This window comes from Rhinatrema bivittatum, chromosome 8 (genome assembly GCF_901001135.1).
Source record: "Rhinatrema bivittatum chromosome 8, aRhiBiv1.1, whole genome shotgun sequence".
NCBI classification, from domain to species: Eukaryota; Metazoa; Chordata; class Amphibia; order Gymnophiona; family Rhinatrematidae; genus Rhinatrema; species Rhinatrema bivittatum.
The window spans coordinates 80,572,029-80,586,836 of NC_042622.1; the positions used below are offsets into that span (position 1 = coordinate 80,572,029).

The 14,808-nt window shown below is 45.2% G+C and overlaps 1 protein-coding gene across 7 annotated transcripts in view; it reads left to right on the plus strand.

The window, feature by feature from the left end:
* TBC1D13 (TBC1 domain family member 13) overlaps positions 1 to 14,808 on the plus strand; it is a 115,513-nt gene that overhangs the window by 24,531 nt on the left and 76,174 nt on the right. For 3 of the 7 annotated variants that reach the window (XM_029611805.1, XM_029611806.1, XM_029611808.1), the window contains exons 1-3: positions 1,323 to 1,342; positions 13,042 to 13,115; positions 13,475 to 13,515. In XM_029611805.1, the coding sequence (XP_029467665.1) occupies positions 1,338 to 1,342; positions 13,042 to 13,115; positions 13,475 to 13,515 (120 nt within the window). In that variant the 5' untranslated portion in view covers positions 1,323 to 1,337. Of the gene's footprint in view, positions 1 to 932; positions 1,224 to 1,322; positions 1,343 to 13,041; positions 13,116 to 13,474; positions 13,516 to 14,808 lie in introns of those variants that run through there. The other 4 variants (XM_029611809.1, XM_029611810.1, XM_029611807.1 and 1 more) reach the window with 3 other exon arrangements.

Genomic DNA, 14,808 nt, shown 5'->3' on the forward strand with positions numbered 1-14,808 from the left:
CAATTAAACTCTGGAATTTGTTGCCAGGGGATGTAGTTAGTGCAGTTAGTGTAGCTGGGTTTAAAAAAAGGTTTGGATAAGTTCTTGGAGAAGTCCATTACCTGCTATTAATCAAGTTGACTTACAAAATAGCCTCTGCTATTACTAACATCAGTAGCAAGGGATATACTTAGTTTTTGGGTACTTGCAGGTACTTATAGCCTGGATAGACCACTGTTGGAAACAGGATGCTGGGCTGAACCAGTATGGCATGTTCTTATGTACTTATGAATAATATGTATCAGCTTTCTCTTTTCCACCGCCCCCCCCCAACTAATCCATAATTATTTTTCTCCCACCCATCACCATCATCTGTCCCCCCTCCCAAGAAGACTCAGCATACCACCCCTTTGTCTCTGCCTGAACCCAGCATTCTCTTTGCTCCCTCTCCCTGTAAGTCTCAGCTCCATGACTTATGCATCCTCCCTCTATCCTTAGCTGAGTGATTCCCAAATCCTGGAATCACAGCTGCAAACTAAGTTTTGTGTATATTGCAGCCTCTCTCCAGTTTCTCTCCACATGCTGCTTTCAGCGTGTACTCCAAGATCACTCCACTTATCCTTTTAATACAAACCCAATAGAAAGTGTTATGGTTTCTCAGTGTGGTTAGAGCTATAGTTTCTCGGGGATGGTTTAGATGTCTTGGTGATATGGGGGTCAAAGTCTCTTGAGAAGGGTTATGATTTCTCAGTGTGGTGAGGGTTATTGTCCCTGAGGGAGTGTTAGGAATAACTTCTTGGTGTGCAGAGGGGTGGGGGAGTTATGGTTTCTGAGGGGGAGTTATGGTCCCTAGGGGAGGGCTATGATTTCTCCGTGTGGGGGTGGGACATGGCCCCTTGAGAAAAGTTATTGTTTTTGGATGTGGTGGGGATTATGGTCCTTAGGATAGGGTTAAGGTTATGATTTCTGGATGTAGTAGGCATTATTAGCCCTGGGGGAGGGTTATGGTCTCGAGGAAAGTTACTGTTTCTGGGTGGTGAGAGGAGTTATGGTTTCTCGATATGATGAGGATTACAGTCTGTGAGGAGAGGAGGGAGGTCTGATTTCACGGAGGGAAGTACGTTAACTCAGACTTTGCTCCGGCATTTTGGGGACGGGAGCTGGTTTCCAGACGGAGTGTTTAAGGCTTGCACGGCTGACCTCACGTTTCCGGAAGTCAACATGTCGTCTTTGCATCGGATCAGGTACCGGTTAGCCGCTGGCATATAGTAGTTCGATTTTCTTTATTCTTTAAGCTTCTGAAAAAATGAGAATGAAAAGTTAAGCGAGCCCTTATGGTGTGGCATTGGGTGCAGGACATGGGGTGTGTAGAGTACTGGGGTTCTGTGAGTGTGTTTAGTGTATGGTTCTCATGGTGTGGGGGTATTCAGAATGCATGGCACAACGTACTTAGGATGTGGAGCGCAGTGTACTGGTTGCTGAAGATGTGGGATATTTTCTGAATGCATGACACTCGATGCTTAGTGTAGGGTGCTGATGGTGTGGGGGTGTGCACGGAGTAAGGCACAGGGCGTTCAGAGTGTGGCGGCTCTCTGAGTTCCTGATACAGGATACTGATGATGTGGAGGTTACAGGGTGCTGAAAGTGCTGGAGTACTCAAAGTGTGGGGGTTCTCTGGCTCCTGGAAACAGGGTACTTACTATCTGACTTCAGGTAGGATCTGCTGTACCAAATCATCCCAGAGAAATACTTGTTTAATTGCTTCTTCAAAACACTTTGTGATAGAGAGTCCACCATTCCGCAAGGAGCTAAATGAAATAGATGACTGTCCTGGAAGTCTTTGGAAGGACAGATATACTGGGTGTGAATGTTCTATTCCCAGCAACTCCTTCCTTTTACTGCAAGGTCGGATCCTTCTTTTCTAGGGGCCTCTCAATTAGCTCAGATAGGCAAGGGAGCAAGCATTGAGCTCAGTGTGCAGAGAACGGACTTCAAATCCTTATGGTATCAGCTCTCATCTACATTATATAAGTAGGTAGAGCACAATTGATGCGATTTTTTGGAATACAGTTTCTTTGTTTTAGTGCTTGGTCAGCTGTCCTTGGAAAAGTTGTATTTTCTTGTGTAATCATGGCTTATATTGAATCCGAAAAGTTAAAATTATTTCCTTATTACCTGCTATAGTCTTTACCTCTCTCAATAGTGCAATTTCTAGTTATATTTGGCAGAATAAGCCCTCTAGTATTAAGCTGAACACTCTGTGGCTGGAGAAGTGTCTGGGTGGGATAGCACTTCCGAACTTAAAATATTAGTGGGCAGTGCGGCTGGTAAGAGTTATGGAGTGGCTTAGTAAGGATGATCCGACTTTTTGGGCTGCATGGAGGCTTTGCAGGCTGGTGACCTTACCATACATTCCCTATTGTTTGCCTCTACCTGGTCGTCTTTGGTTAGGCATATTTGTAGGACTAACCCTATTTTGGTGGATACAATAAAAGTTTAGAGGGCATTTTCAAAATATATTGGTCTATTGTCTGAGAAACTTTCTCCTCTTAGAAACAATCCAGGCTTATCTGTTTTTAAATTTCACCCTAATTTAAGGGATTGGCAGGCTAAGGGTTCAGATTTCTTTGGCAATTGTAAGATGCCTCCTCTAAAAGCTTTTGCAGAGCTGGTCAAGGAATTTGGTCCTTCTGTCTCTTTGTTGCATACTTAGCTTTAGCTTTGGCGAGCGCTGCAGGGCTAGTCTGCTTCAGGGTGGAGTTTCAGAATGCTCAATTAGCTAGAGGAGCAGTTATGCTCATATCAGCCACAGAAAACGTGTTTTTCAGTACTGTATAAATGGATTTTCAGCATTAGTTTTGGCCCAGATGCCATGCACATTTTGCAGGGTAAGTGGCATGTTGATCCTGGTCTTGATTTTGATGCCAGAGATTGAAAGTTATGGATTTCAGCACATAAAGTGTCCATTTGTCTTTGTAGACTGGTATTAATGATTATACTTCTGCATGAGACTTATAGGACTCCACAGGCTTTCTCTAAATTTGGGGCTAGGGGATCTACTTTGTGTTGGAGAGGATGTGGAGAATTGGCTCTTCTATGCATATGCAGGTAGAGCAATCTCAACTTTCTTGGATAAGGCTGAAGGGGAAATCTCCAAGATCATTAACCCCCCAATATATATTCCATCCATTTTGGGTATTCTTGGATGTTGGTCAAATTCATCAATGCCTAATGCATACAGGCCTTTTAGAGCACAGCTATTATTAGCAGTGCATTTTACTATAGCATTGCATTGGAAACTTTTTCTCCCTGTATTTCACATTGGCAATGTCAGACCCAAGAAATTGCAATTAGAGAAAAACTACTTTATTTGGTTAAAGGAAAGAAACTAAATTATGAGCTAATTTGGAAACCTTTTTTGATATTTTATGATTTGATGCTGTAATTTATTTATTTTTTCCATTTGAGTGTATCTCTCCTTTTTCTATGTGTAGTGATGTATTATTGTGAATGATCTGGAGTGTTTCAGTTTACATGCAATTTATCTATTAAATATGTAGTAAATATATACTGCATATCAATATTTCTAAGTAATTTCTAAATTTTACACTCATAAAATCATAAATACAGCATTATTGGTAAGTTCTTGGAGGAGAAGTCCATTAAAGGCTATTAATCAAGTTTACTTAGGGAATAGCCACTGCTATTAATTGCATCAGTAGCATGGGATCTTCTTAGTGTTTGGGTAATTGCCAGGTTCTTGTGGCCTGGTTTTGGCCTCTGTTGGAAACAGGATGCTGGGCTTGATGGACCCTTGGTCTGACCCAGCATGGCAATTTCTTATGTTCTTATGTTCTTAATACAGAAACTTAAAAAGACAACGGTACATTAAAACAACCAAAATAAGACATTTGTGCTGTTGGTTTGTTCACACCTGTCATTACATAAAGAGTTTAAAAAATGTTTTCCTTGTCGTCCTGCCAGACCAGTCCAGACAAGTGGGTTTCACTCCCTCACCAGCAGATGGCGGCAGAGAAAACAAGCCTTTTCTGACATTGTGCATCCCTATATATTTTGGGATAGCAGGATAAGTTGCTAGTAGTTCTCTGCTTTTAGCATAATGTGAAGATGAACTAAGATAACAGGGACTCTGAGAAGCAGGAGGTGAAGGTAGCCCCTCTGGGGAATCCCCATCCTTTCAGGGATTAGGAAATTCTCTACGGCATTTCCCTGTACATACCCAGATCAGTCCAGACCGTGGGTTGAGCCTCCTGTCCAGCAGATGGAGGCAGACCAAAACTGAAAGGGTATCCTATATCAGGACAGAGCCTACCCTGCAGCCCTTCAGTATTGGTCTGTCTCCAGCAGATGCAGGCAGCTCACCTGCAGTTCCCTTACCTTATTACTTTACCTTACTCTGTGTGGGTTTCTCTCTCTCTGTTTGACCAGATCAAGCAAGTATTATTTTTTATTTTTCTTTCAAAAACAAAAAAAAAATGTTTGAAGACACTCTGTCATTTCAGGAGACAGCGCTGTCTCCTCACTCTTGGGGAGTCTAGGGGGGCTTGCCCCTTGAGTTATCAGCCTAGGCTCCCTTCCCAGTGACCTGAGTATTTGGGGCAATACTGGTGGTCCAGTCACTCCCCCTATACAGCTGCCTTGGCCCCCGGGACATTTAATTCCCCGGTTATACTAACAGGGAGAACAAGAGACATTACATAAATAAAGGGCAGATATTTAATCGGCAGCTTTCTTTTACCTCTGAGTCAGAGAAGGGAGCGTGCAGGGTTCGTTCTCCTGCACTCGCTCCTTCAGGGCCCATAGTAAGGGAAGGCCTGGCTCCATTCTATCTTACTGCCTGGCTATTGAAAAGAGAAGGTTGAGAAAATGTGGCTATTCACAGGCATTAATAGCACAATGCTAAAAGTAGGGAATCTTTCTACCTGCTTGGCATACGTTAGAGTACGGAGAATTTTTGGGACCTGATGCAAGAACAAAGGGGTCTTACACTTTTGAACCCAAATAACCTCAGTCCTGGAGTTCCTGTTCATTGTTAGTGTTTGAGGTAGTTGTGGGTGGATCCTTGGGCTGGTAGCAGATGACCACGCCCCCGGGGGAGATCTTGAGAGGGACCACCGGTCAGGCTCAGAGTATGGAGACAGACACACCCTAGTTCTTTTATTAAACAGTATTTTCCTAGCGTGTAGCAGATGGACTCAGGACCAATGGGTATAGTGTACTCCTGATAGCAGTTGGAGACAGATCAGATTTCAATCTGACGTCAGCCCCTAGTACATATACCCCTGCAGGAAGTGCAGCTCTTCAGTATTTTCCGTCTCCATAGCAGTTAGAGACTATCTGCACGCTCTCACAGCGTTAGAACCAAATCAACGAAGAAAACCCAAATTTGAAGAAAATCCTACCTCTGAAGACGAGCCCCACGCTCCTGCGGTAATACCCTCAGGTCCCATTGAAATCTGATCCATCTCCAACTGCTATTAGGAGTACACTTTACCCATTGGTCCTGAGTCCATCTGTCTACACCAAGGAAAACGAAATTATCAGGTAAGTAATTTCTCCAATTTAAACCACCAGAGGTGGCAGTAGTGAGCTGAATTGCCCGGCTGGGCTGTAGGCCCTCAGATACTGGAACAGCAATCCTGGGTAACTGAGCTGTAGAGAAATTGAATATAGTAAGTAGGCAGGGTATGCAGAGTTCAGGAACAGAACCTTGATGGTAACACTCACACAATAGTTTGGAAGCAGCCCAGGAGCTGGAGTGAAGTAGGCTCTCGAGGAGCGAGTCCCTGGTTCCAGGGAATGCTCCGAGAGAGAGAGAGAGAAACTCACTGATGTTGTAGGCAGCGAAGGCTTCCTGGCAGAAGTGGTATTCAGTAGCATGTCCGGGAATGAGAGCCCTCCAGGAGCGAGCACCAGTTCCAGACTGCGACCTGAAAGGCAAAAGAGAAATGAGACCCCCGAGGAGCGGGTACCCCTAGTAAGTCCGTGGAGGCAGAGTAGCTTAGGTAGAGTAACCCTTGTCCGGTAAACCCTTGCTAACTCCATTCGTTAGTGATTTCAGAGATCTTAAATATCCGGAGCGGATGACGTCATCTCAGGGGGACGCCCCTGAGGTTTGCACCACTGCTGGTACTCCAGTCGGGGCCGCGCACGCGCCCTTAGGCTCCATGGAAACATGGAGGTGTACAGCATCTAGCCGGTCTGGGGATGCCAGAGGAGGATGGCATGAGGACGCCGCGGCAGCCAAACTTCTCACAGGCAAAGAGGGAGTCGCCAAAGCAGTAAGGTGGGCGTAGTGGAGATGTCGGGCAGCGACAGTCACAACATTCATATCCCAGATTAGTCCAGATGCATGGGTTTTCCTCCCCTACCAGCAGATGGAGACAGAGAAGAAAAGTTTACTGACACTGCACTACTTATTTTAGCATGCCTTCTGCAGTCCCTCTGTATTTTTCAGTCTCCAGCAGATGGTAGAGGTGTAAAACCTGCAGTTTGGAGTTTACAAAAAAAAAAAGAAAAAAGGGATCAGACATTTTTACTCCCTGGGGAGTTAGGCTCTGTCAAGGGCCATCTCCCAGGTAGAGTGGCTGAACATGGGGTTGGGGACCCTTCCTTGTTTCAGCCCAAAGAGAGTGGAGACTGATACAGCCAGTCTACTGTCTGGCTCCCTTCTGATCTGTCGTGCGGCCTGCCCTTATTGACCTGGACTCACTGCATTAAAAGAAACTATTTACTTTTGTGTTTTATTTTATTCTCAGCAAGATAAATAAATAAACAAGTACAGGAATCTCTTGACAGCATAGGGGGTCCAGGGAGCTCAGCAAAGATATGTTTGGTGGCTTATTAGTCTGTGAGGGAGACCAGGAATCTGCTCTGTAGCACCATGGGACTGTTCCCTTGCTTGCCAGGGAGGTGCTGGCAGTGCCATGGGTGCAGAGAGGAGCAGTGTACAAATGCAGCAGGAGTAAGATTGTGTCGGCAGGAGACTGCAGCAAGTGCTGCCACAGCTGTCCTTGGAGGGCCTATGGGGCAGGTGCCAGTCAAGCGGCACCTGCCCCACAGGCTGCTTGACTGGCATGGGCTGCTTGAGCAGTGCTGTGGGGACCGCGTCAGGGATGAAAATTGACCAAGGCTGTGGCCTCCCTTCCCTGCAGCGTGGTAACAGTGGCCATCTTATATGCAGCTCCTGTGATGCAGGAGGCTGCAGGGAAGGGCCATGCTTCCACCACCCCCCATATTGTCTTCAGCAGTCTCCGATCAGGAAGCACCCCCTGATTGGATTTGGGAAATGAGGATGGGTCACCGGTAGGGGTCTCTGATTCTCAGGAAATGTTTTCTGCAGAGTTTGTGCTTACTACACAAAGCTCTTTTGACATGAAAGGGTTCTGCTCATAAGTGGATCCGGACTCCCAGTCCTCCAAAGTGGGCTAAATCCATGAAGTTGGATTCTCAGGAGGGGCCTAATCGATAGGGTCACATTTATGGTCCAGGACTGTGTCTTTTAGGCATGATGAAAGACTTCAATGGTTCCGATGTGGACAGAAGTCCACTGTTGGATTCGCTGAGCAACAATAACAAGGATCCTTTGGGGTCTGGGCAGGCCCCAGTAGGGGGAAGGTGATGACCCCAGGGTGATGTAGCTCTTCTTGAAGGAGGAACTCCTTCCTTTAATCCCCCATGTTTTGAAGGCGATGGGAATTAAGTTGGTGCTAGAGGAGCCCAATCACGAAGGGGTTGACCCCATCATGGAGGGTTTCTGTGCCCCGGCTAAAGCATTTCCATTCCACCGGTCAGTCAAGAAGTTGGTCATTTGAGAATGGGATACTCTGGATGTGGGTTTGAAGATTGGCCTGGCAATGGTAAAGCTCTGTCTGCTACTGGAGGATGCTCTGGAGCTGCTGAAACTTCCTTCAGTGGATGCGTTGGTTTTGGCAATGGCCAGGAAGTCCACCATTCTGATGGCAGGGTTAGCAGTGCTGAAGGATGCCCAGGTTTGGAATTTGGAAGTTCATCTTAAGAAGATGTTTGAGGTCTCAGCACTGGACATCCAGGCTCTGACGTAGAGCAATTTCTTGGCATGCACCTGTTTGTGTCGGCTAGGAATATGATGGAGGTTTTGCCCCAGCACCTCCTATGGCTGCGCAATTGTTTGGTGGATGTCTGGTCCTAGTTTCAACCAAGCAATCTTCTTTTCAAAGGCAGACTACCATTTGGAGAAAATTTGGACCAGCTAGTGAACCCCCTGGGTGAGTTCAAGGGTCATAAATTGCCTGAAGACAAGTCAAAGGGGAATAGGAAGAATTTTCCAGACGGCAATTGTACAGAGAGGTGAGGAGATATCGCCAAGGCAAGATTTCCACCATTCAGAGGCAGTGGCCTAATAGGTCACAGTCCTTTCAAGGGTCATGCAAGTCCATCCAGAACTCCTCCAGACAGGGATCAGGAGGAGCAAAGGCCGCACAGTGAGTTAAGGTTGGTCCACTCTCTGGCGGGAGTCATAGGAGGATGGATTGGCTCTCTTCTACAAAGAGTGGACCAAGATAAAGGACAGATGGGTCCTAACGGTCATAAGATAAGACTACGTGTTACAGTTTGCTCGCCAGATCCGGGAAGCCTTCATGATTTCTCCCTGCACTTCTGGTGAAAAGCGAGGGGCACATCCTCAACTGATTAAAACACTTGGAGGTGATTGTGCCTGTGCCTCTTGGGGAATAGAAATGTGGACAATACTCCATCTACTTCGTAGTTCCGAAGAAGGATGGGGCCTATCAGCCCATTCTAGACTTCCGGAAGGTGAACACGGCTCTACGAGTGCCTCATTTTTGGATGGAAACTTTACAGTCTGTGATTACGGCCATACACAAGGGAGAATTCTTGGCCTCCCTCAATCTTATAGAAGCGTACCTTCATATTCCTATCAGGCAGGAACATCAGCAATTCCTGTGATTTGCCATCCTAGGGGAATATTTTGTTTCAAGTACTCCCATTTGGGCTCATAACAGCACCGCAGACATTTACCAAGGTGAGGATGGTGGTAGCTGCAGTTCTGTGGAGGGGAAGGTATTTTGGTGCATCCCTATCTGGACAACTGGCTCATCTGGGCAAAGACAAGGGAGCTCTGTCAACCCTCTGTGCACCGAATGATGCAACTATTGCAGTCTCTCAGGTGGTCAATCTAGCAAAGAGTCACTTGGTGCTGACCTAGTTGTCATCATACCTGGGGGCCTGTTTTGATAGCCCTTGGCAAGTCCTTTCTCCCTTGAGAGGTCAAGCTGCAGATATAAGTCCGTGGATTGTTACATCTGTCCATTTCCAGAGCCTGGGATTATTTGCAAGTCCTGGGTTCTGTGGCATCTCCGCTTGATCTAATTCCCTGGGTGTTTGCACAACTGTGACCAATGCAGTGGGCATTTCTTAAAGGTTGGAATCCTCAGTCAGAGGAGGTTCAGATCCCACTACCGTCTCAGGGGGAATCCAGATCCAGTCTCTCCTGATGGCTTTCCCATGTATATCTGGAGATGGGGATGGAGTTGGAAAGCCCAGTAGTGGTAACCACTGATGCCAGTCTGAAAGACTTGTGGGCCATCTGCCAGGGATAAACTGCACAGAGTTTGGGATCAGTGGAGAAAGCATCATGGTCTTTCAAATGATTGGAAATGAGAGTGGTTTGCATTGCGTTGCTTTTTTTCTTCTGCTTTTGTGCAGTTGGGCGGTGAGAGTTCCATCAGACAATGTGGTGATGGTAGCTTATATCAACCATCAGGAAGGAACTCTGAGCCAAAAGGTGTCTCAAGATGCTCAGATGTTTCTGGATGGAACATCTGAGATGCTCAGATGTTTCTGGGTGGAACAGTACTTGGCTAATCTGTCAATGTCTCGCATAACCGGAGTAGAGAACATTCAGGCAGACTTTCTCAGCAGCAGTGTGCTGGATCCAAGAGAATGAGAGCAGATGGATGGGGCGATGGATCTAATTTGGTCCAAGTGGGGCATTCCACAGCTGAATTTGATGGCTTTGAGGCAGAATGCCAAGGCATGCCATTTCTTCAGTCATAGGAAAGAATTGGGTGCCGAAGACTTTGACGCTCTGGTTCTCCCATGGCCTTTGGGGGTCCTTCTGTATGTGTTTCCTCCTTGGTCCCTGGTGGGGAGAGTGTTAAAGCGATTTGAATCTCAAGCAATTCTGGTGGCTCCAGAATGGCAGTGTTGTCTGTGGTTCACAGGTCTAATAAATCTGGTGGTGGAAAGATCCCTCCAACTCTGTCATCCACTGTGTCTGCTCCATCAGGGTCCAATATCTTTGAATCAGGTGGCTCGTTTTTATCTTGTAGCTTGGCTTTTGAAGGGCATCATCTGCGATTGAAGGGCTATGTCTGGTTCTGGGAAGGGTGTTTGAGACTTGGTGCCATGGGTTAGGACCACCTCCTTTTCGGGCATCGGTTTCTAGTATATTGGCTTTTCTGCAAGCTGCCCTTCAATTCACTGCGGGGGCTGTTTCCGTGGAAAGGTTCAGGGGATGCCTATGGCTTCACATCCAGATACAGTCAGTTTCTTAAAAGGAGTGAAGCATTGGTGTCTGTTGGTACAGCGGATGTTTCTGTCTTGGAACCTGATTTGGTACTGAGTGTTCTCTGTAGTCCTCTGTTCGAGCTGCTATGGAAGGCATTGCTGAAGGTTGTCTTTCTGGTAGCGATTTGTGCTGTTAGAAGGCTTTCAGAGACTTAGGTGTTGTCTTGTAAGGTACCTTTCCTACAAATTTCTGAGGATGGAATAATCTTGCAGGGAGTGCCTTCATTTGTACCTAAAGTGATGTCTTTTTTCCACCTGAGTCAGTCGGTAGAGCTTCCTACTTTTTGAGATTTGGCTGCTTCGGTACCACTTACATGGGAACTTAATTTGTTGGATGTGCGTCAGGTGGTGGTGTGATTTTTTAAGGTTGCCAACAGTTTCTGATTGTCTGGCCCCTTGTTTGTTCCTTTTGGTGGTGCGTCCAAAGGGAACAAAATTTCTAAGGTAATGATTGCTCGATGGTCGCCTATATTTGTAAGGGGCATCCCATCCCAGTAGGGTTGAAAGCCTATTCTACTAGGGCACAGACAGCATCTTGGTTGAATGTCAGTTAGTTTTTCCACAAGAGATCTGCAGAGCAGAGAACTGGTCTTCTCTTCACACTCTCACAAAGCATTACCGCTTGGATATTCGGAGACCAAAAATGGCGGACTTTGGAGAGAGAGTGTATTGTGTGGGTCTTCCAGGTTCCTGCCAGGGTAGGGGAGCTTGGGTACATCACATGTCTGAACTCATCTGGTGTATAAACAGCATAGGAAAATTGGTTCTTACCTGCTAATTTTTGTCCTGGAATATCACAGATCTGTTCAGAACCCTGCCCTTTGGTGTCTGGAAAGACCACTCTAGTTTGAGTGTAAATAAGCAGTACTGGTTGTGCTGTTGGGAGCTCTGTCTCTTTTTTTTTCAGTTGTTGGGCCTCAAGTTGGGGGTTCCCTTTTTCCCCTGCTCAGGTTGAGTAGGGGTGGTTATTAGTTAATCTCATCTTGGCTTGGGTACAGGTTAAACTGAGGGACTGCAGGTGGCATGCTAACATACTTAGTGCAGTGTCAATAAAGCTTTTCTTCTCTGTCTCCATCTGCTGGTAGGGGAAAAAACCCCTATGCATCTGGACTGTTCTGTGGTATTTCAGGGATGAAAATTAGCAGGCAAGAATCAATTTTCCTTTCCTACAAAAAGGCTTGGAAAAGGGATTAACACTAAAGTCATTGAAGGTATAAGTGACAGCCTTGTAGAGGCACTCCACTAGAGCACAGGCTTCATGTTGGGCAGAATACAGTTTGGTTGCAGCACAGGATATCTGTAGGGCAGCAACATGGACCATCACTACATTCATTTGTGAAACATTACAAGCTGGAATGCATAAGAAGGATTCAGTGTTTGAAACTAGAATCCTGGGCTTGCCCCACCTGAGGTGGGTACTGCTTTGATATATCCCATTCATCTGGATTGGTCTGGCAGAATGATAAAATGAAATTTAAGCATACCTGTTAATTTCCTTTCCTTGAGTCCCAGCAGTCCAGTCCAGAACCCACTCAGGGCCAAACAAGAGTAAGCAAAAGTGAAAAAAAAAAAAGGAGAAAAGTTGTTTTGTTTTCAGGGGCAGATTTAGTTTAATTGTGTTTGAAGGAATCCCCTTAGTATCAACCTAAAGGGAACAGAGAAAAGACTCCAGAGAAGGAAGAACAGGAGAACCTGTACTTGACACTTGGACAAGTAAGGAAAAATTGTGTTTGTCATTCTTTCCTTTTTTCTTTTCCCTTGTTTCTATTTCCTTCCTTTTTACATATTGGGGGAGAAAGAAAAGAAGGGGGTTAATCTTTTTAGGTGACTCCAAAGTCTTGGACAAGGGACCAATGGCAGCCTCCCCTAAGCTATATAGGAATGCATGATGTCAGAAAAGGCTTCTGTTCTCTGCCTCCACCTGCTGGTGAGAGAGTGAAACTCACTCATCAGCACTGGTCTGACAGGATTCAAGTAAAGGAAATTCGCAGGTATGCTTAAATTTTATTTTTGGCCTCTTATCCAAAGTCCAAAACCAAATTTCTTAACTGATGTTTGTTCTGATGATTTTTTTTTAAATATCAACTTAAATACTCCTGCACAGGTTTTTTTTTTAATTATTATCTTGCTACTCAGAATATGAATTTCCAAACTGGAAAATGTGCATTTAAATTAAGGGGAGAAGCTCAGAATCAGCAGGGCCTCTGAGGTAGTTCCATACCCCCATTTAGGAACTGCTATCTGATTGTATTCTCATTGTGAAATTCACTAGCCAAATGCCATTTGGTAGCTGGCAGCTTTAGTAGCTGCTAAGAAAGGCCTGGCTTGGAGTGGAAGCAATGAATGCAGGGCTACTGAGTTTGGAGAGTATGAGTCCTGGGGATTTCTAACCATCCTCTGTATAGGGAGGAAGTCTTGATAACCACAGCTTCTTATGCCATTTTTGTATCTTCATACCTTGTGCTGGCCTAGGATTGCAGAGTTCAAAGCCGTTCTTGGTGAACCGAAGATTAACCTGGCGAAGTTGCGCGAGCTGAGCTTCAGTGGTGAGACATTGCTTTATGCTCTCCTTATGTGCTGTGACCATGTATCAAGCGCTGAGTTTGTCTGATCTACAGGACAGTCTTGCACTATATCTGCTGCACAATTGATGTTCGTTTATTTCCTTTATTGTGATTTATGTCCGATGCCATTCACTCAGTTTGTGCTTGGAGCAGGTTACAAATGTGAGCTCTGACCACCTTTGCAGTTTCCTTTCCAGTCTCTGAGATCTCGAGAAAGTCTACATTTTGTAAATATTTGACAATGAATCTTGTATATTGTAGCTATTCGCAGTTAAAAATAAACATACTGTGATAGTTCCTCTTGTTGTCTTCTGCCTCTCTTCCTGTCCACTTTTTCCCAGGGATACCCTGTGAAGATGGGCTCCGTTGTCTCTGCTGGAAGGTGGGTTGCATCTTTTCTTTGAAGAATGTTTTGTTCTCCCTGTCTGGCTTTGTATTTGAAGTTTGGAATTTTGAGAGACAGCCATCATTTAATCTTCTTTTTTGGATTATGAGATTGTGTTACAGTCTGGATTTATTTAATTTGTGACTGGAATGGACATGTGGCTGGATATAAGTAACAGCCACAAAAAATACCCCTTTCACTTCCCTAGGAAAAAATACCCCTCTCACTTCCCCAGGAACATGGGGTGAGCAGGTCTGCGGGTGGCAGAATGTTTTCTAAAAGTAACAGGATTGATGCAGGACTTCCCCCCCCAGATGCATTTGGGGTCAGGATGTCTCCAAAAAAATGTTTTCATTTTTATTTTCTCATCCTCAGGAAAGATTTTCAGTATTCTTTTTTTTTTTTTTCCTGTTTTAGAGGGTCTCTTCCCAGTCAGTGCCGCTCTGTGCTTGCATCCCCAGCTTTGCTCCTATTGTCTCATAATGCTGGCGCAAAGCTTGGCCTACAGACTGGAAGCATTTGAGCAATGCCCTGCTAGTCATACCCGAATTAATATCTTTTGCAAGAATTCTCAGCTGATTCTAAAAAAACTTAAATGAGCCTGAGGAGAGATACACCTTACTCAGTTTTGCCAGAATGAGAAGAAGCTGGCACTGCTGCTTTGAGACTTTGACAGAGAAGAGAAATAGAATCTCAAGTGTAGACTTAGCCTATGGTAGCATGTGTTACAGGATATTCTGAAGGTGCTAGCAAGGATCAGGCATGCTATGGAGGTGATTTCATTTATTTATTTAAAGGTTGCTTATAGCATGAAAATTGAACTGCTAGCCATTCTAAGCTGGGCACAGGATACATAAATATTCATGAAACAAACTATATGGCAAACTAAAAATAAACACGCGTAGCTTAGAACAGTTGAAAGCTTGCATGAAAATGTAGTGTTGTAGGCCCTTGTGATCTGCTCAATTTCAGGAAGAGGGAAGGACTTGGCCTCTCAAGTAGCCGTGCTGGGAGTGAGTTTCTGTGATCAAAGAGCTCTCAGCATCAGAGCGTAACCCAAAACAAATATTTGGTCCAAATGCTATAGTATAACTGAGAGTTCAGCACTGCAAAATTTATGATTCCTCTTCATCCAGTCAGACCAGTCCAGACAAGTGAGTTATGCACGCTAACCAGCAAATGGAGATAGAGAACAGGCTCACCAATGTCACTCCTTTATATACCTCTGTGCAGACACTAGCCTGCCAGTATTTTCCAGCAGATGATAGACAAGCTTCTGTGCTGGAAATG